This window comes from Sminthopsis crassicaudata, chromosome 6, assembly GCF_048593235.1.
Source record: "Sminthopsis crassicaudata isolate SCR6 chromosome 6, ASM4859323v1, whole genome shotgun sequence".
NCBI lineage: Eukaryota > Metazoa > Chordata > Mammalia > Dasyuromorphia > Dasyuridae > Sminthopsis > Sminthopsis crassicaudata.
Window position 1 is genome coordinate 67325067 of NC_133622.1, and position 22688 is coordinate 67347754.

General features: G+C 36.9%; 2 protein-coding genes and 1 pseudogene across 9 annotated transcripts in view; 2 read left to right on the forward strand and 1 right to left on the reverse strand.

Annotated features, from left to right (window-relative positions):
• LOC141545529 (malate synthase-like) overlaps nt 1-3829 on the reverse strand; it is a 102268-nt gene extending 98439 nt beyond the window's left edge. For 4 of the 8 annotated variants that reach the window (XM_074272623.1, XM_074272617.1, XM_074272616.1 and 1 more), the window contains exon 1: nt 3692-3829. In XM_074272623.1, coding sequence (XP_074128724.1) covers nt 3692-3829 — 138 coding nt within the window. Of the gene's footprint in view, nt 1-3182; nt 3584-3691 lie in introns of those variants that run through there. The other 4 variants (XM_074272619.1, XM_074272618.1, XM_074272621.1 and 1 more) reach the window with 3 other exon arrangements.
• A 258-nt stretch (nt 3830-4087) lies between these two features.
• Nucleotides 4088-19137, forward strand: RAB33B (RAB33B, member RAS oncogene family). The gene is made up of 2 exons (XM_074272625.1): nt 4088-4384; nt 15785-19137. The coding sequence occupies exons 1-2, from the start codon at nt 4154-4156 to the stop codon at nt 16223-16225; spliced, it is 672 nt and encodes a 223-aa protein (XP_074128726.1). The 5' UTR covers nt 4088-4153; the 3' UTR covers nt 16226-19137.
• LOC141545530 (glyceraldehyde-3-phosphate dehydrogenase pseudogene) lies at nt 11907-13076 on the forward strand (annotated as a pseudogene).
• Nucleotides 19138-22688: the final 3551 nt, after the last annotated feature.

Sequence of the window (22688 nt, forward strand, 5' to 3'; positions counted from 1 at the left end):
ATCATGAAGTCTTAATAGCAGGAAGGGACCTCAGGACCTTCAATTCTAACTTGTACTTCCATAGCAATCTCCGCTACACATACCCAAGAATTGATCATCTAGCCTTTTAAAAAATTTATCTTCAGTGCTTATATTATTCTACTTTCAACAGAAACCACAAAATTTGGCATCTTTAGGGATTCTAAAATTTTGTAAAAGGGGGTGTGAAGGAGAATTGTCCCATTAATTTGTAATTAGATTTTAAGGACACTGAATCAGATAGCATAGAAACAAAACAAATTTTGTCATTTTCTCTTCTTCAATCATATAATTCCTACTGGTTCACCATTTTCTTTTCTCTCAATTTGTTTTGCTGTCAATGAACATTTATTAGGTACCTAAAATATGATAAGTACTGTCCTAAGTGCTAGGGATACAAAGAAAAGCAAAAATCCCTGACCTCACAAAGTTTACACTCTATTGGGGAGATTGTATGTAATAAGTAGTTAGTATAAGATATAAAGGATTGATTAAAATAGACAGAAGATAACCTGACATGAAAAGATATAGCTGCCAAGGACAAGGAAAAAGACTGAAAAGATAGAATTTAAGCTGGTCTTAAAGGAAGGCAGAGAAAATAAGAAGCAGAGGTGAGATTTGGGGTTTGGGGAAAGAGCATTCCAGGTAAAGGGAGAAGTGGTTGAAGGCACAGAGATAGGAAGTGGAGTGTCAATATCAAGCCCAGTACAAGTACATGGAAGGAAGTAATGTTTAAGAAGACTGGAAAGGTGGGAAAGGGCAATGTTATGAGATGCTTTAAAGGTCAAAAAGAGGCGTTCATATTTGATACTAAAGACATGTTAACTTCCTTGGAGTTGAATGGCCAGTGAATTGGATTGGCTAGAGACTTGATGCAAGAAGACTAGTTTGAAGATTACTGTAATAGTCTAGAGAAGTGATGAAGATCTGAACTAGGTTAGAAACAGGATTTGGCAGAGGACTGATTATGTAGAATAAGAATGAGGCCTCAAGTATGATACCACAGTTGTACGTTTCAGAGACAGGAAGACAGTAGTATCCTCAACAATAACAGGGAAGTATGAATGAGAAGATTTTAGAGAAACGGTGAATTCTGTTTTGAATATGTTAAATCTGAGATTCTACTAGATATCCAGTTTAAAATACTTAATGATTTTAGACTAGAGTCCAGAAACAAGACAAGAGTTTGAGATATGAATTTGGGGATCATCAACATAGATATGAAAACTGTATTCCTGATAAGATTACCAAGACAGACAGTATAGAGAAAAAAACCCAAATAACACACTGACTTGAGGAACATCCACAGTTAGAAGGAAACACGGATGAGGAACCAGCAAAGAAGAATGAAGGAGCACATAAAATAATGCAGACAGAATAATTTCATAAAACCCTGAGAGGAAAGAATATCAAGGAGATGATCAACAGTATTAAAGGCTGTAGAGAGATCAAGAAGGTCTGAAAAGAGACCATTTGAATTGAAAATTAAGAAATTATTAGTAATTTTGGAGAGGACTATTTCAAGTTGGACAGGGTCAGAAGCCAGATTGCAAAAATGTCATGGGAGAGTGAAACAAAGGAAGTGAAGGTAGGAGATATATAGGATGATAGCCAGTGTACAATAAAGGATTTAACAAGGATTTTCTAAGAATGGGATGGATGTGTGTTAAAGCAGAAGAGATGGAGGTATTAGGCAGGGAGAGACTTGAAGATTGGAGAATGGGGATAAATGTGGGGGCAAACTGCTGGAAGAAATACTAAGATATGGCATCAAGGGTACATGGAGAGAGGTTAGCCTCGACAAAAGAGCCACTTCATAATGAGAGGCTGGAGTGAATACTGGGGAAGAAATTTGTTTGCATGATATAAGATGGAGGCGTAGGGATCCACAGGGGAAGCTTTTGGTGAATGGTGCTAATTTTTTTCAATGAATTATTAGACCAAGTCCTCAATGAGATGATGAAAGAAAGGGGCCCAATGGAAGATTTGAGGAGACAAGAAAATCTGGAACAATCATTGGGGAAAGTTGGGTAGTAAATTGATTAGGAAAGAATAGAATTGAACAAAAGTGTATTTTTTCTTTCCTTCCTATAATCTGTTAAAATTTTTTCATGTGCACATTAAAAAAAACAAAATAATTTGTTTTCAACAAGTGTTTCTTTTGAGTATTTTAAGGTATGAACTGAACATGTCATTTTGCAATTCCCTTTAGCACTGTGCTAAAAATGAGTCCTTTCAGGACATATTGAGTTTGAAGTACTAAAGGGCTAATCAAATTGGAATTTCTCCCATTTCATCCGGGGCCATCTCCAGTCGTCTTGATCCAGATCTTGCCACTGGACCAGATGACTCTGGAGAGGAAAGTGAGGCAGGCAACCCTGCACAGCCCTCCCTCACATAAATCCAATTCACTTGCATGTCAAGCATCACTTTCCTGATGTCGTGGTCCTCTTAGAGAAGGAAGGACAAACAACAACAAAGCTAGAGATACAAACAAAGGTTAGAAAAGTCTTAGCTCTCACGGGATTCACAACCTATGTTCACTTTTTTTTCTTTCCCATGGTTTTTTCCTTTTGTTTTGATTTTTCTTTCCCAACATGATTCATAAAGCTGTGTATTTTAAAAAGAAATAACATTTAAAAAAATAAAAGATTGTGTAGAAAAATGCTAGCTATGTACAAGACTCATTGCAGAATAAGAGAAAGAACGGGGTGAGAAAATGCTTCTCTGAGAAGAGAGAATTTTATTTGTAATTTAAAGGAGACCAGGAGGTAAGAGAGAATATTCAAGTCTTTAAGAACAAACAAACAGTAAAAATGTCCAGACTGGGGAAATGGAATGTGCAAAGAACAACAAAGAAAACCAGAGTCCCGCTATCACCAGTGGGGACGAGAAGTAAGGTGTAAGAAGATGGAAAATGGGGAAAAGAGGAGCATGAGTCGTTGATGGGGCTATGAACGGGAAAGTCTCAAAGGGACGGAACCCCGTGGTAATTAACGAAGTTGTAAGAACTGATGCAGATGGAAGCGAGCAGCAGCACGGGCAGAACAATTACACAGCGTCAATAACACCGCAAAGACAACCGCTCTGGAGGACTCGGGGATTCTGAGTAACAGGTGACCAGACACAAGGGCAGAGGACTCGGGACGACACATGCTACCTACCTCCGACAGAGTGGCGGACTCAGAGGCACCTTTTTCCCCCTAGGACGGGACTTTTGTGGAAGTTTGTTTTCCTTTTTTAAACACATTTGTTACGTGTTTTGTTTTTCAAGCTTTCTTAAGGAGAGGGAAGAGAGAGAATTCAAGTTGAAAATAAAATGAAGCTGAGGGAGGAAGGGGCCTAACGGAGGTGAGGCTAGGCCCAAGAAATCCCCTCCTGCCGGGGCTCCACCGCCCCTCGTAGCCGAGCTGAGGATGCGGAGTGTTAGACGCCCGCGAGCGCCTAAATCTAATGCCCTCCATCCCCTAGACAACCGGGGAGACGCGGGCGGGAGCACTCCAGATAGAATCACCCGCGCCTCCCCCGCCCACCCAGTTTTCCAGACCCCGAGGCGGCTCACACCCACGGCTCCCCAGGTCCCCGCCCCTTCACTACGACCGGAAGCGCCTTCTCCGGTTCCCCAGCAGCCGCGCGACAGCGTCTCTCCCGACGCCGGGGACGCACGCCTTACCTTCCGCTGCCGGGCTCGCGCCCAGCTCTGTGCCACGGAGTAGAGAAGGCTTCGGAGATGTTCTCGCGAGATCTCACAGTGCGCGGCCCCGGCCCGCCCCCCTGGGCCTCTGCACCTTCTCTGCAGGGGCGGGAACATCAGGCGGAGCGGGTGCTAGCTGACAGCTCTCGCAGCTGTCGCCGACGCTTCTGGCCGAAGTCGTCCAGGAGCCCAGCTTCTCCCTTCTTGTGTGGAAGGACAGCGGGCGCGAGACTCTCGGCTTCCGCGAGGAGAGCGGGGGCGGGGCCGCGGCGGATGTGGCGGCGACGCGAGGTGGAAGCGGCGCCCGGCCCACGTCGGAGGGCCGCGCGAGGCGCGGGGCCCGGGAGAAGCGAGCGCTAGGAGCGCGTGCGCGTCCCCGAACGGCGGCCGCGGTTGGGAGGGGACGTTGCGCAATCGGGCCGCTGTCCGGTCCAGTCCGCGATGGAGCTGGAGTCGTCGCTGGAGGCGAGCTTCACGGCCAGCGGCAGTGGCGCGGGGCTGCCTCCAGCCCGCTCCCGCATCTTCAAGATCATTGTGATCGGCGATTCCAACGTGGGCAAGACGTGCCTGACGTACCGTTTCTGCGCCGGCCGCTTCCCCGACCGGACCGAGGCCACCATCGGCGTGGACTTCCGCGAGCGTGCCGTGGAAATCGACGGCGAGCGCATCAAGGTGAGCTCTCCGAGGGCCGCGCCCGCCGCCGAAGTTGCTAAGGGTGCCGACCCCCGATGGACGTTTGTCACTCCCCTGCGAAGTGGGGGGGCGGCGGTGGTTATCCCCGACTTACAGAGAAGCGGTGGGGCCAGTGATACCCCTAGGGATGCTCCGCTAGAGGAGGTAGAGCTGGCAGAGGCCGTAGGGGGCGGTTAATAGCTCACCCCGTAATTGGACAGATCGGGGAAATGAGGCCTAGAGAAAAGTGATCCGCTTACTTCACAGCAGATGCTACTAAGGATCTTAAGTAGTCAGTAGTGTACCCTCCAATTATACAGATTGGAAAACTGAGGCCCAGAGAATAGTGACATCACAGCAGATAGTACTAGGTCTTAGGGAGGCAGTTAATCGTGCACCCCCTAATTGGACACATTGGAAAACAGAGGCCTGAGAAAAATGATGCATTAACCCCACAGCTGGTGTTACTAAGGGATGTTAGAGGGGCAGTCAATATGAACCCCTAATTGAACAGATTGGGAAACCGAGGCCCAGAGAAAAGTGATCCTAGTATTCCAGGAGGTGTTGCTAAGACATCTCAGAGGGGCAGTCAGTAGTGCACCCCCTATTGGACAGGTGGGGAACTGAGGCCTAAAGAAAAGTGACCCTCTAACATCACAGCAGATGTTACTAAGGAATCTGAGAGACAATTTATAGTGCATCCCCTAACTGGATAAATTGGAGAACTGTGGCTCAGAGAAAGAAAGTGACCCAAGTCATAGAGGATGATAAAAGGAGAGCTTAGAGGCAGTCAGCAGTGAACCTTCTAATTGGATAGGTGGGAACTGAGGCCCAGAGAAATGAAGTGACCTAACATCACAGCAGGTGTTACTAAGATATTCCCCTAATTGAACAGATTGGGAAATTGAAGCTCAGAGCAATGAAGTGCCCTGTTAAGTTTGCAACAGAGGTGTACTTAGGGACCTTACTTAGAGGCCTGTTAATAGTGTAGCTCCCTAATTTTTAGATATGGAAACTTGAATCCCAGAAGTCATTGGCTAAGATCCCAACAGTCATTACTAATTACTAAGGCATATGGATGGATGGATGGATGGATGGATGGATGGATGGAGATGAGTTAAGACTTTGATGCAGGACTTGGCTCTCTCTCTTCCTTTTACTTTGATCCCTTGAGGGAAGTTTACCTCACTGTACCATCTCTATCAACTCTTTCCAGTCTGTACTGGAAAAGGGAATTATCCCTACCCTATTATTACCTATGATAATGAAATCACATTGCCCATGCACAGAAGGTGTTACAAAATGCAGAGATTGGATGTGAATACAGAACCCGAGTGCTTTCTGCTACACTGTGGAAGTATCAGTTGGATGGTGGGCACGAGACAGAGCTTTATAAGTATAGAACAAGACATTTCTAGAGTGTTTGCTGAGGGCCATGATAAAACATGGTCAGTGTCAACTGAGGACACATGTGAGGATATTTCTTCTCTGCCTAGCCTCAGACTTGGAAGAATCAGTCAGTTAATAACTTTTTAAATATGTGTTTTGCATAGGGTAAGCACTAAAAAAAATGCTTTTTCATTCTTTGGATCTTGAGGACACTATGTAGGTATAATAGGGAAAATTATAAAGGGGGGAAAAGACAATTAAAAAGTAACAGCTTACATTAATAGCTCTAAGACTTTCAAAGCCTATTTCTTATGTAAAACCTTGTATGAGCATGTTATATTACATCCATTTTTCTTTCTGGAAGATAGAGGATAAATCTGTGTTCTTCCTCTTCTTCAATGGTATAATAGAGGTGCAAATGGTTGAAATTAGTCAGAGTAAGTAGCTGGTCACAGTAGAAAAGGAAGCAGTGACCAATTTTTAACCGCATTTATGAATATTGGGTAGTAATGCTTTTGATGTAGATATATACTGTCACATACAAATGAAATAATTGCAAGCACTGTATAGAAGCTAATATTCATGGAAACGCAATACAAGTCAACCAGCCCATCTTGTTTTGTTCTCTCTAGGGGATTTCATTTATATTATATTCATTTCCAAATGTATCTGATGCACTCTTCTTAAAAGCACCTTTGATGAAAGAGAAACAATACATTCAATATTCTTATATTTGCAATCTGGAAAACTGCCATTTTCAGTAAGCTTCTTTTAGAAAATGGCTTATTGTTAGCAGGGCTATCTTAAAAAGCCATTGGTAAGTCCCTACTGAGAGCCTATTTTGTGCAAGAACTGGGGATGTTCAAAGAAGTAGAAATGTAGTCTTGTTGGGGAGACAAGACATTGATTGAAAACAAACAGCAAAGTTATTGTAATTTCAAAACTAATTAGATTATCAGTTTGCCACTATCTCTGATCTTAGTGAAGCACTCTGCTCCCTTCTAGATAAGTCTACTGTCTTCTAGTTAAGTAACCTGGATCTGACTAACGTTCTTTTGAGCCCCATGAAAGGACAATTCAGAGTTAATGCTAATTCAGTAATTAGTATTCCACTCAAAAATTAAATTGAATAAAGCCTGTTAAATTTTTTTTTCTCTGTAAGTATTTATGTAGAGGTAAAATTCATATATTTGATCAGAAGTTTTTAAGAATCAGTTTTTATACCATTCTTCAGAACAAAAGTTTTGTGTTTATTAATAATTCCTCAAACATGCAACATTTGGAGAAGGTTAGAATCTGTTTTGGGAAATTTAATATAATTAAATAATTTCTTGAATGAAAATGCCTCTGATTTTTTTTTTTTTCATTGACAGTCCTAAGTATATCCTCCATATAAATGTTTTTACTGTCTCTGTCCCATTTGAGGATTCCAACCAAAGAAAAAATCTAGCTATGCAGAGGGAGAAAAAGAAACAAAATTGAAATTTGAAGAGTAAAAGGTCAGGGCCTAGTTAGTCTATATTCTAGTGAATAACATAGACAGGTTTGATAATGCAATTTCTTAAAAGTATATTTTTTCCTTATTTTGTGTTTTTCTTCAGTTTGTTGCCCAAGTGTTATTAATAGTATGAAGGGATATACAATTTTTTATCAAGACTATTTGTATCAGAGACAGGAGGGTAGGGATAATTCTGTGTTTCTTCTCTTCCGCAGAGATGTAACAGAGGTAATGATGAGTGATTGAAAGTAGTCAAAATTAGCAACTGCTTACAGTAGAAAGAGAAGGAGGGGCCAGTCCTTTCTAGAGGCTCTATAGCATATTAGGACAGGGATTCTTAATCCATTTTGTGGACTGTGGACCTCTTTGGCAGTCTAAAGCCTTTGTATCAGAAGAATGCTTTTAAATGAAAGAAGCAAAACAACTAAAATTATAAAGGAAGCAGTTGCACACACATATTACAAAAGAAACCAAAATGCATAACTTTTTTCCCATCCAAGTTTATCAATGGGGCATGATGGGTATGGGAGAGAGGGTTGTATCTGGATTTGGGAGGAAGGAGAATGGAAAGAACAAAATACCATTTTAAATATGTTGCTAGTCACTCCCCCCTACCATTTTCTTCTTTGTTTTATACTTAATGCCCTCTTCATCACCAGCAGGAAGAACCTGTACCCTGCTAAGGTTTCTACCACATGCCTCCGAAGCTGCCACAGATGTCACAGTTTGGATTTAGAATTGGGTCCTAGTGATATGTATATTTCTACAAATTGGAAGAAGGACAAGGATTGGTTCTGTGTTCATTGATATAGGGAACTCCCAGGTGAGGAAATTACCTTTTACAGATGCAATTCAGAACTTTGTCTGCAACTTTAAGACTTAGAGTTGCCTAATGCATCTTGAGGTTAAAGCACATAGCCAGCATATATATGACTGAGGTGGGGACTGAACCTTCATGGCTTTGTAGCTGACTCTCCATATACTACTTCCTGTCACCCCCTGTTTCTTCAAGTCCAAGTTAGAATGCTATATGCATTTCCCAAGAGAAACAGTATTATAAATGGTGATTGGGTTACATAATACTTAAAATACATTGTTAGCTAGGCATTTACAAAGCTTGCCTGGAACATAACTAACCAAAATCTAATACTCCATTTCTACAACAAAGGTAAGAAAAATTTTAGTTATGAAAAAATGTGGAACCATAATTAAGAGATCTGCACCTTACCTTTCATTGTAAAGTGAAGGAGATTCCAAGCATGTACAGAGCAAAGGGATTCTAAAGCATTATATAATGTACTTAACTGTCAAATATTATTTATTTGGGAATTATTATTTATTATTATATTTTAGAGTAGCTATATCCTTTGCCCTGTGTGTAACCTGATCTATAGAGCTTTTGTTTTATATAGGTCAAAGTTTTTTGAACAACTTTTTTATTCTTTTGTTCCTATATGAAATTGAAATTTTCACATTTCTTCAAAAAAAATTTTTTTCCATGATTTCATTGGATTTGACTACACTTCTCAAATACAAATTAATAACTTTTAGTAAGAGGTCTTTATATGTTGTTTTGACAGAGAAAAATCTTCATTGTAGCACTCTTTGTGGTAGCAGAGAACTAAAAAACAAAGTGAGTATATACTGGCTGGGATTGGTTCTGAAATCTAGTATGAGAACATAATGGGATATCATTAAACATTAAAGTATATTAAATATGGAGAAGTTAGAGACGCATGGGAAGATTTTATACAATGAGACTGAATGAGTTAAGCTGAGCTAAGCCAGTAATGTACAGAATGTGAATGAAAAGATCACTAAGAGAAAGGCAAACTCAAAATTAATGGAATAAAAATGAAAGCATAGATGATGAAACACTTTCCCCTCTCTGCACCCTCTCATTTCCCTCAAGCAGATTGGAAATAGACTATTTGAGATGAAATACTTTATATATAACTGTTAGATTATGTTCACCAACATCTGGTGCTGAATCCCTCCAAATTTAATCTTGATAAGACTTATAGAACTCATTCTCCTAGCAGGAATACAAGTGAGAGAAACAGAGTAAGACTTCAGAAGGATGCAAAGTTGTTCCTTCTAAGTGTCATATCAGCCATTTTGATTCAGGTCGCAATTGTATTTTATCTCAAAAGACTGTTGGGCAGCATTGGACAATGTTGATTTATGAATGTATTGGGGTGAGAACTTAGGAGAGATTTGTTTCAGAAACACATTGGAGTATTGTAATATTCTAGATTGGTCCCAAGAATCATTTGATTTCCAGCAAAATGTGTTTATTAGCTACTTTTATTGGGAAAGTGAGAAGAAGGAATCTTACCTGGCCAGTTCTCCTATGGTTTTTCCTGCATGTAATCCAAACATCATAGCTATTTTTCTTAGTTTGTATGGTTGATCTAAAGATAAGATTGTAGAATTTAGAACTGGGAGAATCATTAGAGATTATCTAGTTCAAAAGTTCTTAACCTAGGGTATTTGGTTTTTTATCTTTTAAAAATATTTTGATAACTATTTCATTACAGTGGATTTCCTTTTTAATCATCATTTACAAACATTTTGAGAATGGGTCTATAGGCTTTACCAGATTACTTAAAGGTAGTCTGGAATAGAAAAGATTAAGAAACCCTGGTGTAGTCCAACTACTCAATTCTCTTTTTTAAACTTTATTTTCATGATATGTCTTCTTTCTTCCTGCTACCTTTCTACTTACCTTCACAGAGAGCCAGAACAACAAACTTCTTGTAGATAAACAAAGCAGTTTCATTTTGTTCTTCACCTCTGTCAGAGAATAAGTTTCCATGCATCTAGAGTTGTGATTGGTCATTGTATTGATCAGAGTTCCTAATTCGTTAAAGTTGTTTAATAATTTTTTAAAGTAGCACCTACTATATATGCTTAGCACTTTATAAATATAATCTCATTTTAACCTTATGGATTTTTATCCCTGGGAAATAGGTGTTATTATTATACCTATTTTATAGTTGAGGCAAACAGGTTAAGTGATTTGCCCAAGGTTACACAAGTGGTAAGTGTCTGTGCCTGGATTTGAATTCCAGGCACAGTACTCTGTTCACCACACCATCAAGTTGCCTATTCATCTTTACAATATTTTTCATTATATAAATTGAGTCTCCTAATTCTGCTACTTCACTCCACATGGATTTAAGAAACTCCAGGTTTCTCTAAAACCATCCTATTCATAATTTCTTATGGCATAATGGTATTCTATCCCATTCATATACTATAACTTGTTTAGCCCCATTTGATGGATGCCCCTTTGGTTTCCAATTCTTTGCCACCACAAAAAGGGTTATTATAAATATTTTTGTACATTTGTCACCTTCATATTACAAATGGAGGGCACAGATTTAGATCTGTGGATCTAAATGGATCTATGATTTAGAGCTGGGAAAGACCTTGGTGATAATTAGAAATTAAAAAAAAAAAAAAAAAAAAATTTTCTTGATGCCTTTTGTCTTTATATCATAGTCATTTCAAAGCTGCCATCCAGTCCCCCACTTTCTCCAAGTTGAATCTTCCTTTGTGAAAAAGAAAAACAACCAAACAAAAACCTCTCTGCTCCAATTAGTACATGTCTAACAGCATGTACAATATTTTCTCTCAGTATTCTCCTATGTCTGTGCACTAAGACTTGGTACAATACAAAAAAGTCATCCTGGTTCTAGTCAACTTCACTCTGCATCAGTTCATCTAAATCTCCCAGGTTTCTCTGAAACTTTTCCCTTTATTATTTCTCATGGCACTATAGTTTCCATCACATTTACATATTATGACTTGTACAACCATTCTCCAATTTGTGAGTATTCCCTTAGATTTTCATTCTTTGCCAGCTCAACTACAGATATTTTTGTACACCTTTAGAAATTGTTTTGCTTAGGACTAAATTCCAATAATCTCCCTTCATTCTAATTTCCTAATGCTCCTTCTCCTCTTTTCCCTCTTATTTTTATGTTGAGTGAAATGCACTTCTATACCCTGCTCTCTCTCTCTGTGTGTGTGTGTGTGTGTGTGTGTGTGTGTGTGTGTGTGTGTGTGTGTATTTATTATTCCCTATTTTGACTAGTTCCAAAGAGATGAGGCTCAATGTCAGCTGCTTCCCTCAACCCCCATTCTTGTCCCTTGTTTGTATAGATATCTACTTGTAGTACCCTGATTATGTACAATAACTTTCCCAATTTCCTTTTCTATCCCCCTCATTGTATTATTAGTCTCTTCTGGTTTCATTCTTTTAATATCAAAAATACACTTCCATGGTTACCTTCAACATAAAGAAGATCTAATTCACTTCCCGTTGATCAATGATGGACAGAAACAGCTACACCCAGAGAAGGAACATTGGGAATTGAATGTAAACTGTTTGCACTATTGTCTTTCTACCCAGGTAACTTATACCTTCGGAATCCAATTCTCACCGTGCAACAGGAAGTTTGGTTTTGCACACATGTATTGTATCTAGGTTATACTGTAGCACATTTGATATGTATGGGATTGCCTGTCATCTGGGGGAGGAGGTAGAGGGAGGGAGGGGGAAAATTTGGAAAGACGAATATAAGGGATAATGTTGTAAAAAAAAAAAATTACTCGTGCATATGTACTGTCAAGAAGGACTGTGCTCAGCTCCTCTTCCAAGCTCGCTGCCAGGATCCGCTGCTTTGCGAACATCCCTGAGACAAGATGGTGAAGGTCGGAGTCAATGGATTTGGCCGTATCGGATGCCTGGTGACCCGTGCTGCCTTCTGCTCAAGCGGAGTAGACATTGTGGCCATCAATGACCCCTTCATTGACCTTAATTACATGGTTTATATGTTCCAATATGATTCCACCCATGGCAAGTTCAATGGCACTGTCAAGGCTGAGAATGGAAAGCTGGTGATCAATGGAAAGGCCATTACCATCTTCCAGGAGCGGGATCCCACCAACATTAAATGGGGAGATGCTGGAGCCGAATACGTTGTGGAGTCCACTGGAGTGTTTACCACCATGGAGAAGGCTGGGGCTCACTTGAAGGGTGGAGCTAAGCGTGTCATCATTTCTGCACCTTCTGCTAATGCCCCCATGTTTGTGATGGGAGTGATCCATGAGAAATACGATAATTCCCTTAAGATTGTCAGCAATGCCTCCTGCACTACCAACTGCTTGGCCCCCTTGGCCAAAGTCATTCATGACAACTTTGGCATTGTGGAAGGACTCATGACCACAGTTCATGCCATCACTGCTACTCAGAAGACAGTTGACGGTCCCTCCGGCAAGCTGTGGCGTGATGGGCGTGGTGCTGCTCAGAACATCATCCCTGCTTCCACTGGCGCTGCTAAGGCTGTAGGCAAGGTCATCCCTGAGTTGAACGGAAAGCTCACAGGCATGGCTTTCCGAGTTCCTACTCCCAACGTATCTGTTGTGGATCTGACCTGCCGCCTGGAGAAACCTGCCAAATATGATGACATCAAGAAAGTGGTGAAGCAAGCATCAGAAGGACCCTTGAAGGGCATCTTGGGCTACACAGAGGACCAGGTAGTATCCTGTGACTTCAACAGCAACACCCACTCTTCCACCTTTGATGCTGGCGCTGGCATTGCCCTCAATGACCATTTTGTCAAGCTCATTTCCTGGTACGACAATGAGTATGGTTATAGCAACCGTATAGTGGACCTCATGGTCTACATGGCCTCCAAGGAGTAAAGTGGGAAGCCATGGATCTTCATCCCCAGCCAAAAAAAGTTGTTCCACCACTGGGGAGCCCACATCCCTAACCCTATGTTCCTATACTGGGGATTTCATGCCCCATTCACATTATTGTCCTACAGCCACCCCTGTAGTAAGGGGGAGTAGCCTAGAGTGTCCTATATTGTGTACCATCAATAAAGTTATCTTATTTCAGTGGGGAAAAAAAAAAAAAAAAAAGATTGTGATTATAAAATTAAAAAAAAAAATACATTTCCAAATCTTCTTTCTAATTAGAAAGGAATTTGTGACTGCTAAGGATAAATAGGGCTTAGAGGAACACATTCTGTGTGAGTTGTTTATTTATCATTGTTCTTTCATGTATACTTGTCTTTTTTGTCTTTGTATCCCCACTGCTTAGCGTAGTCACAATTCTAAATAATGTTGTAGTCGTATAAGTTTTTCTCATTCTTCCTTTTCTTTCATTTTATATGTCTTCAATTGCTTCTCTAAATCTTGCTTTTTGATTTTCTCTTGAGTTACAGTAATTTATTCAATTATACATATGCTGTAATTTATTTGACTTATTAATTAATTTATTTTATTTCCCCAATTGACAAGTACCCTTTGTTTATAATTATTTTATGCAACATAAAGTACTATGCCTATTTTTGTTTGTAAATCTTTTCTCTCTTATTCCTTTTGTATCCATATCTATGTATTTCTGGTCAAAGGGTAGAATTTAGTGACTTTTGTACATAGTTGCAGGTTTTTTTTCCAAATGATTGAACCAATTAACAGCTCTCCTCGATGCTCAGATTCCTTCTAACAGTTTTCCTCTTTTTGGTCATCTTTGCCTTCTAAATGCTTAATGTGCATTTTTCTTATGATTAGTGGCATGACTTTTTTGTGGTTGCTGGTCTCTATCTTTATTTTTTAGAACTATTTGTTCATATTCTTTGACCATCATTTCTTAGGAAATAGCTCTTGTTTTTATATAATTGAATGAATTCAGATCTTTATTAGATAAGATTGCTACATAATTTTTTTCTTCCACTTAACTGTTTCTTTTTAAATTTTAATGTCATTGATTTCTTTGGTGCAAAAACTTGAAATGTTATACATTATAGGATTGCCTTAGTGAGATTTACATTCACTTAAAAATTAAATCTAAAAATTTACAGAAAAAATGTAAAAATGTAACAGATTTTTTAAAAAGTCTCTTGTCCAGTGTGTGAATAGTTTTTCTTCATCTTTTATTTTTTGTTTGTTTTTAAAGCTGTGAGCATTATATAGGGTAGGCTATGCAAATAGACAGTAATTAAATTGGACCCAGAGTTTAATAGTAAGAAAAGTGGCTAGACATCTGGGAAATTTTAAAATATCTTCAACAATTCTGGGCAAGGATACTGGAGTGGTTTGCCATTACCTTCTCTAGCTCGTTTTTCAGATGAGGAAACTAAGGTAAACTGGGTTAAGTGGTTTACCTGCTCATTTAACATTACTGGAAGAATATTATTAGTCTTTTAAAAATAGCCTTTATTTTAGGGGGAAATCTTAGGATTATTTAAAGATTTCTGTAGTTTCCCAAAGGAAATCCAGCTCATTCTTCATCTGCTTTTTTTTTTCCTGTCTGAGAGGCTGTGAAACTTCTTTAAAAAGTTCTGCAGTATTTGGAAATTCTATGTAATCAGCACAATTTTATCTGACAATAGGAGATATCTGGTGAATTTTATATATGGGTTTTCTTTTTGACTTGATTCTGCATTGGATCCTCCTTCATGATAGGTTGAACACTTTTAACCATATTTATGTCGTGTCTTAATATTATTTATTAGGGGATTGTCAGAATTATAGCTGTTACATCTTTCAAGGTATCTTGTCTGGTTGTGATATAAGAATAGTAGATAATACATATCATCCAATTTGCCTCTTTTTTATATACAATGTAACTATTGCAGTAGTTCCCTGGTTCTTCCCTTTAGGACCAAGTGGAAAGAACCTAAACCTTCTTCTGTCCTCCAAATGGTTAGATGTAATGTCTACTAGAAAGTTTTCCTCATAGTTTTGATCTTTCCTCCTTCAAATTTTCTGAGTTTTTATTCTTTTTCTTGTTCCCCTTTTATTGTACTCATAGTTATTTAAATGTTATATATAGTCTGCCCCCTCATGTTGTTGCTAAGCTTGAAGTCTATCAAATATCCCAGATGGTTGCTCACATCTTTCTCACCTATTTACAAGTAAGCACAAATAATTAAACCTTTCCTCAGAACAACTATGCGATTATATTGTTATTAGAATCAAGCTATGCCTGAGTTTTTTATAATAATAAAAAATTATTCAGTGATAGAAGTTGTAAAAAATAATAGCCAGAAAGTTAGATCCCCAAAGGTAAACTTTTGAGAGGTAATGGTAACTCCTGAAGATCACCTACTAAGAAGACTTAGTTTTTTGGATCTGTGTCAACCACACAAATGACATCATGGTTTCTTGAAATATTGAAGTAATAGGTATGAAAGTACTTTGAAAAAAATATAAAGTACTATATAATTGCAATGGGGTTTTTTGTGGATGGGAGGAGGTCAGAAAAATAGTATTTTTTTTTTCCCTGAAGCAATTGGGGTTAAATGACTTGCCCAAGGTCACACAGCTAAGACGTGTTAAGTGTCTTAGACCAGATTTGAACTCAGATCCTCCTGACTTCAGAGTTGGTGCTCTATCCACTACACAACCTAGTTGCCCCTAAAATAGTATTCTTAAGTATTTTAACTTGCAATTATTCTGTTGTAATTTTTTTCCCTTCTTTTTATTTGCAGATACAGTTATGGGACACGGCAGGACAAGAACGCTTCAGAAAGAGCATGGTGCAGCACTACTATAGGAATGTACATGCTGTTGTCTTTGTGTATGACATGACCAATATAGTTAGTTTTCACAGCCTGCCATTATGGATAGAAGAATGCAAACAACATTTGCTTGCTAGTGATATACCAAGGATTCTGGTTGGAAATAAATGTGACTTGAGAAGTGCCATTCAAGTTCCTACAGATTTGGCCCAGAAATTTGCTGACACACACTCTATGCCACTATTTGAAACCTCTGCTAAAAATCCCAATGATAATGACCATGTGGAAGCTATATTCATGACCTTAGCTCATAAGCTCAAGAGCCACAAACCTCTAATGCTTAGTCAACCACCTGATAATGGAATTGTTTTGAAGCCTGAACCAAAACCTACAATGACTTGTTGGTGTTAAACAACAATGTTTTAAAAGTTAATCCTTTGACTTGTTGAAAAAATGCTTTTTAAGTGTACAATAAGTCCCAAGTTTTAGTCATAAGTATACTAGCTCATCTTAGCACTTTAATGTTTGTCTTGTAAATGGAAGTCAAGTCATTCATTCATTTCTTTGCACCTTGTATGCAACTTTTTGGGAGATGTGGAGGGAGAGGCAATCAGGATTAAGTGACTTGCCCTGAGATCACACAGCTAGTAAATGTCAAATATCTGAACCTGGAGTTGAACTTGGGTCCTTTTGATTCTAGGGCTGGAACTCTGTCCATTTTTCACCTTAGCTGTCCTCCTTGTACACGTCTTAATGGAGTTTTTGTCACTTTGGTTGCACAGAGAAGAAAGAAAAAAGAAATTCAAGCAGAGTTTAAGGTTGAACAAGTATTTTTAATCAATTCTTCTGAGCTCATTTTTCATTTGAATCATTGTGAAATGTGTTTTCATTATAAAGTTGAAATGGAGAAAAACCAGAAGGAATAAAATAATATCCCTTCTGAGCCAAGAAAGGTTAGGGATGCCTCATATAGAAGAAAATGAAGGAATTTTAAGAATCTTCAATTAAATTATTTTAAACAGATCATTGCCTAGCAGCCAAAGGTTTTATGCCATGAAAATATCTAAGGGAATTAGAGTAACTTTTATTGGAATATAATTTGAATGTGATGTTCTCTCAGTTTATAAAAGGGTGAAGCCCCAATTTTCATTTGTTTCTTCAACCTTAGATAATTTTAAAAAATTGTCTTAAATATTATCAAGTATCTGTGATTTTTGTCAGTGAGGTAACTCCTTCCACTGACATAGATTGCAACTTGTCTGTAATTTATGAAGCACACAGCTATCCTAAATCCTTATGCCTTGAAATAGCTTTATTTTTAAGTTACAGTAATTCCATGATTTTTATTATTAAATTACATTATAGAGCCAAGGGTTTGGAAGCAAAAATCTGGGAATGAGGAATATGCCTAGGATTCTAATCCGGGCTTGATGTCCTAAAGGATATGAATCAATATTACTTGACCACTTGGTGCCTCAACCATTGTAGATCAATTTTATCAACAAAAAATTTAAAATATAAGCATTATTTTAATTCCGGTCCTAGGTAAATTATTTTAAATAGATATTGTAAGATATTGAGAAAAGTCAATTTTGTTTTTGTTTGTTTGTTTGTTTGTTTGTTTGTTTGTTTTTTTTGATTGGGCTCTCTTCTCATTTGACTAGTTTAAAAAAGAAAATCTACTTGAAAGTTTTTGCAGAATGTTTCAGGAGCTACATGTAATTGAAGAAAGAAGACTAAATGAAGTCTAGCTACCACAGGGAGACTATGCCTTAGCTACTGTGATTTTCAAGTTTGCTTTTTGGAATTTCCTGCCAAAAATTTCCAATTTAATAACTGAAGGCTTCTATGTGAATACTGATGAAGTCATCAATTGCCAATTCAGTTATAGTTCTGTGTACCCTTTAGCTCAAATTCTGACTCTAAGTGTACTTATATTATAGTACTTTGCTGCAGGTATAGTGTTTTAAAAGGAAAAACACTGTCTTTAAAAATTTTGCCATAATACCTCTATTTCAGTCTAATTAATAAATTGATATTTAGGAGGGGAAATTGAATCTCTCAGTAGGGGACAAAGTATTACAAATCTTTTCCCTAAGTTTGCACATACAACTGTTGTGAAAAAGGGGATTAAGCCATGGGATTTAATTGAGTACATGAGTTCAATAGTTTTTATGTAATACCACCCTTGTTGATAAATTTCAAGAACAAATTAAGTAAATGGATAAATTGTGCTTTTGTTATGTATTGGAAACATGAAAAGGAAATTAAACATTCAGCCAGTTTAGGACTTTTTACAAATTTGTTATCCTGATGATCTTATAAGGATTATTTAATTATAAAAGTGAGATAATCTATTAACTGATGTATTGTAAATAGAGACGGGAAATAATTATTCCATTTTTCAATTACTGTAGTTTAAGGGAAAATAAATTGGTTTTATTCTTGTTTGGGAAGAAGAATTAATTTTCCTTAATCATTTTAGATTAAAGGTTTATGATTTCCTCCTAAATTGAAATTTATAATTATTTTTATAATTAGATACTGGGATAGCAATTATTTAGGTAAAAATTTTTAAAGAAGAAAACTTTTGGCTTTCCCTAGCCTTTGTTTTTTTTTTTTTTTTTTTTTTTTTTTTTTTAATATAGGGGCAATGAAGAATTGGAGGAATTGGTTTACAAACTTTCTAGGGGCGATCTACATTTTCCCAACATTATTATTGATGGTTTTAAAAGTAATTTAACTAGTTTTTTGAATTAAAAAGTTACAAATATACTTTAATTCCATTAAAGGATTTATTTTTGACAGCATGTTAATTTCAAAATAATCTTGTTTATATCTGTTTTTAAATTTTTTAATGGTTTTTTTAATATTTAAAAAATGTCTTATTAGTTGAATTGGGGTAAAGCTTTCCAACATCAACCAAAATAACTATATGAAAACATTTCTTTTAATGTTGGGAAATGGCTTCTCATGAATCATTAACTATGTTGTATTAAGACTTGTAAGCACAGATCCTACATCTTGTGAATTTACAGTTTATTGTTACTTTAACTATAATCTTCAACTTTTAATTTCAGATGTTTTCAAATAGTTATTATTTAGGGAAGTTCCTGCATGGGACATTAATCTAGAATCTTAATAAAGTTGGTCAGTAGCAATGTTTTACTCAAAAACATATTGTGTATATCTTTGTCCCCCCCAAAAAACAAAATTAAAATCAAATAATTTTGTTATAGAATAATATCACTGCCATTTCCATTCCCTCTCCTTACTCCCTCTACCCCCCAAGCTTAATAAACAAGCTTTGCCACAAATAAAAATAGGGTGTTCTGTTGTGTTTACTATGTGGTTGTTGGGGTTATTGTAATATCATGGTACATCAGAACTGGAGTTTTGCATATAGTCTGAAGTTCACGTGGTATTTAATAAATTATGAATGCCAATCTGTTTAGGACTTAATTCCTTCTCTTGGGGTGGCTTTTTTCTATTATTACCATTCTAATATATTTGGGCAATATTTCCCCTCAAGTTTAAATTTATTTAATACACATTGCTTTATAAATCTTGTTGGGAGAGAAAAATAAGAACAAAAAGGAAAAACCATGGATGAGAAAAAACAAATGTGAAAATAGATTTACATTCAATCTTCATAGTTCTTTTTCTGGATGCAGATGGCATTTTCTGTCAAGTCTTTTGGGACTGCTTTGACTCACTGAACCATCAAAAAGAACCAAATCTTTTACAGTTGATCAATGCACTTTCTTGATGTTATTGCATACAATGTGTTCCTAGTTCTGGTTGTTTTGCTCAGAATCAGTTCATATAAATCTTTCCAGGTCTTTAAAAAAATCAGCTTGTTCATTTTTTATAGAATAATATTCCATTACCTTCATATACCACAGCTTATTCAGCCATTCCACAATTGATGGGCATCTACTCATTTTCCAATTTGCTGTTACTACAAAAAGAGTGTCTACAAACATTTTTGTACATATGGGTCCTTTCCTCTCCTTTATGATTTTATTGGGATATAGGCTCAGTAATAGCACTACTGTATCATTCCATATTGCTTTCCAGAATGGTTGGATCATTTCACACCACCACCAACCATGTATTAGTGTCCCAGTTTTCCCACATTCTCTTCAACATTTATCAGAGCCAATCAGAGTTGTGAAATGGTACCTCAGAGCTTTTTTTAATTTGCATTTCTCTAACTAGTGATTTAGAGCACTTTTTCTGTAACTATAGAAAGGCTTTAATTTCTCCATCTGAAAATTGTTCATATGCTTTGACCATTTATCAATTGGGGAATGACTTGTATTCTTATAAATTTGACATGTTAGGAATGAGACCTTTATCTGAAACACTGGCTGAAAAGATTTTCCTAGCTTTGTACTTCACTTTTAATTTTGTTTCTGTTGGTTTTGTTTCTGCACTTTTTTTTTATTATTATAACTCTTTATTGATAAGCTATATGCATGGGTAATTTTTCAGTATTGACAGTTGCAAAACCTTTTGTTCCAACTTTTCCCTTCCCCCAGATGGCAGGTAGACCAATACATGTTAAATATGTTAAAGTATATGTTAAATGCAATATATGTATACATATCCATACAGTTATTTCTGCAAAACTTTTTTAATTTATTATAATCAAAGTTGTCCATTTTTCTGGGCAATTTTCTTTAATTTCTTGAAATCAGATATCCAGGTTTATTGGGTGTTTGGGGTTATAAATTTCAGGTAATCCTATACTAGGTTAATAGCAAAGTAAAAAAAGGAGCTAGTCTGATTAATACAGACTCAATTTATCTTGAATTGTCATATTTTTAACATATTTCTCTTTTTGTATTTCATGGAAGTAATTTCCATCTTTGTACTGACTTATTAGAATAAATTACTGGTATGCTGATCATTTAAATCTAATGCATGCTTACAGATTTGTAGAGAGCATCACAACTTTTAGTAAGCACCTACTAATATGTCTTGGCATATATTAGACTCTAGGAATACCAAGACAAAATATGTGTATACTGATAAAACATTAATGGTTTTAAAATTATTTTTAAAATGATGTAGGCAGCTAGCTGGTCTAATGGAGAGAGTGTTGGGCTAGAAATTAGGAAGACATGTTTTTGAATTCAAATCTGACCTCAGACATTTACAAACTATGTGATCCTGGGCAAGTCACTTAATCATGTTTGCTTTAGTTCCTTATCAGTAAAATGAGCTAAAGAAGGAAATGGTGAACCATTCTAGTTTCTTTGCCAAGAAAACCCCAAATGGGGTCACAAAGAGTTGACAACTGAGCAACAATAACAAAAAAGTTATTGCACTAAAAGATTAAGAATAAATGAGAACACTAAAAGATTGCAAAGCTCAGCTTTTATGTTGGTTTTTATAGGATATTAGACATTGGAACTATTACCAAAAGCTCCCTACTTTGAAGCAGCGTATAGTTCTTTATTCTGTTAACTCTGTGCACAGTTTCCCAAATTTCATAACCAATATATTATTAAATAAAATTAGAGACCAACTTCTTCCCTGCTAGTTTGGCAAAATTCAGAAGCTTTTAAGTCTTAGAAGTAATGGTACAAATTAAGATCTCCTAAGCAAAATCATATCAAAAAATTCTGTCTTATAATCTTCCTTTTGATTCTCCTAGAAATGTGGTTATCAAACATGTTAGAGTTTCTCTTTTATTACCCTATCCTGTCCAAGCACTTTTCAAGTGGCATATTGAAGGAACACTGGCAAAAATACTGGTTAACCAAGGTAAAGTAGAAGGAAACAGTTTGGCTCTATATCACCACTAAAAAGCCCAATTATTAAACAGCTCACTCCATAGACAAGCAATAAATATAATTTGTGTCTCCTGTGGGATAAAAGTGGGAGAGGCTTGGGGCAAAGTAAATAAAGTTAGAAAATCCTGAGAGAATATAAAATAGCAATGTGCTAAGCCTAAAAAACAAAACAAAAAAATCTATCTTTGGTATGGAAATAGGAGGAATCAATGGAGGTATAAACAAAGTTGCTTTAAACTGGGTGGTGATGTCATATGATGTTGAGTAATTGTGGGAAGTCGAGAAATTGTGATTTATTAACAGTAAATGTTTGATTTGTATACCAGAAGTTGTAAAAATTTCTCAGACAAGAAAGGGGTCGCAAGTAGAACAAGTTTAAGAAGCGTTGTTTAGAAAAATGTTTATGTAAGCTTTTCATTGCTTTTAAAAGGGATAAGAGGGGGAGGGGGAGGAAGAGAAAGATAAGAGTTGTGATAGTGAAATAAAAATCCCTCAGGAAAAGGCCTCAGTTGGGTCTTTCTTTTTTTTTTTTTTTTTTTTTTTTAATTTTTATTTTATTTTATAATTATAACATTTTTTGACAGTATATATGCATGGGTAATTTTTTACAACATTATCCCTTGCACTTACTTCTATTCAGATTTTTTCCCTTCCCCCCAACCCCCTCCCCCAGATGGCAAGCAGTCTTATATATGTTAAATATATTACAGTATATTCTACATACAATATATGTGTGTAGAACCGAATTTTTTGTTGCACAGGAAGAATTGGATTCAGAAGGTAAAAAATAACAGTTTACATTCATTTCCCAGTGTTCCTTTTCTGGATGTAGCTGGTTCTATCCATCATTAATCAATTGGAATTGGATTAGCTCTTTTCTATGTTGAAGAAATCCACTTCCATCAGCATACATCCTCGTACAGTATCATTGTTGATACTTCTGTTGTCTTCTGGTTCTTCTCATTTCACTCAGCATCAGCTGATGTAAGTCTCTCCAAACCTCTCTGTATTTCTCCTGTTGGTCATTTCTTATAGAACAATAATATTCCATAACATTCATATACCATAAT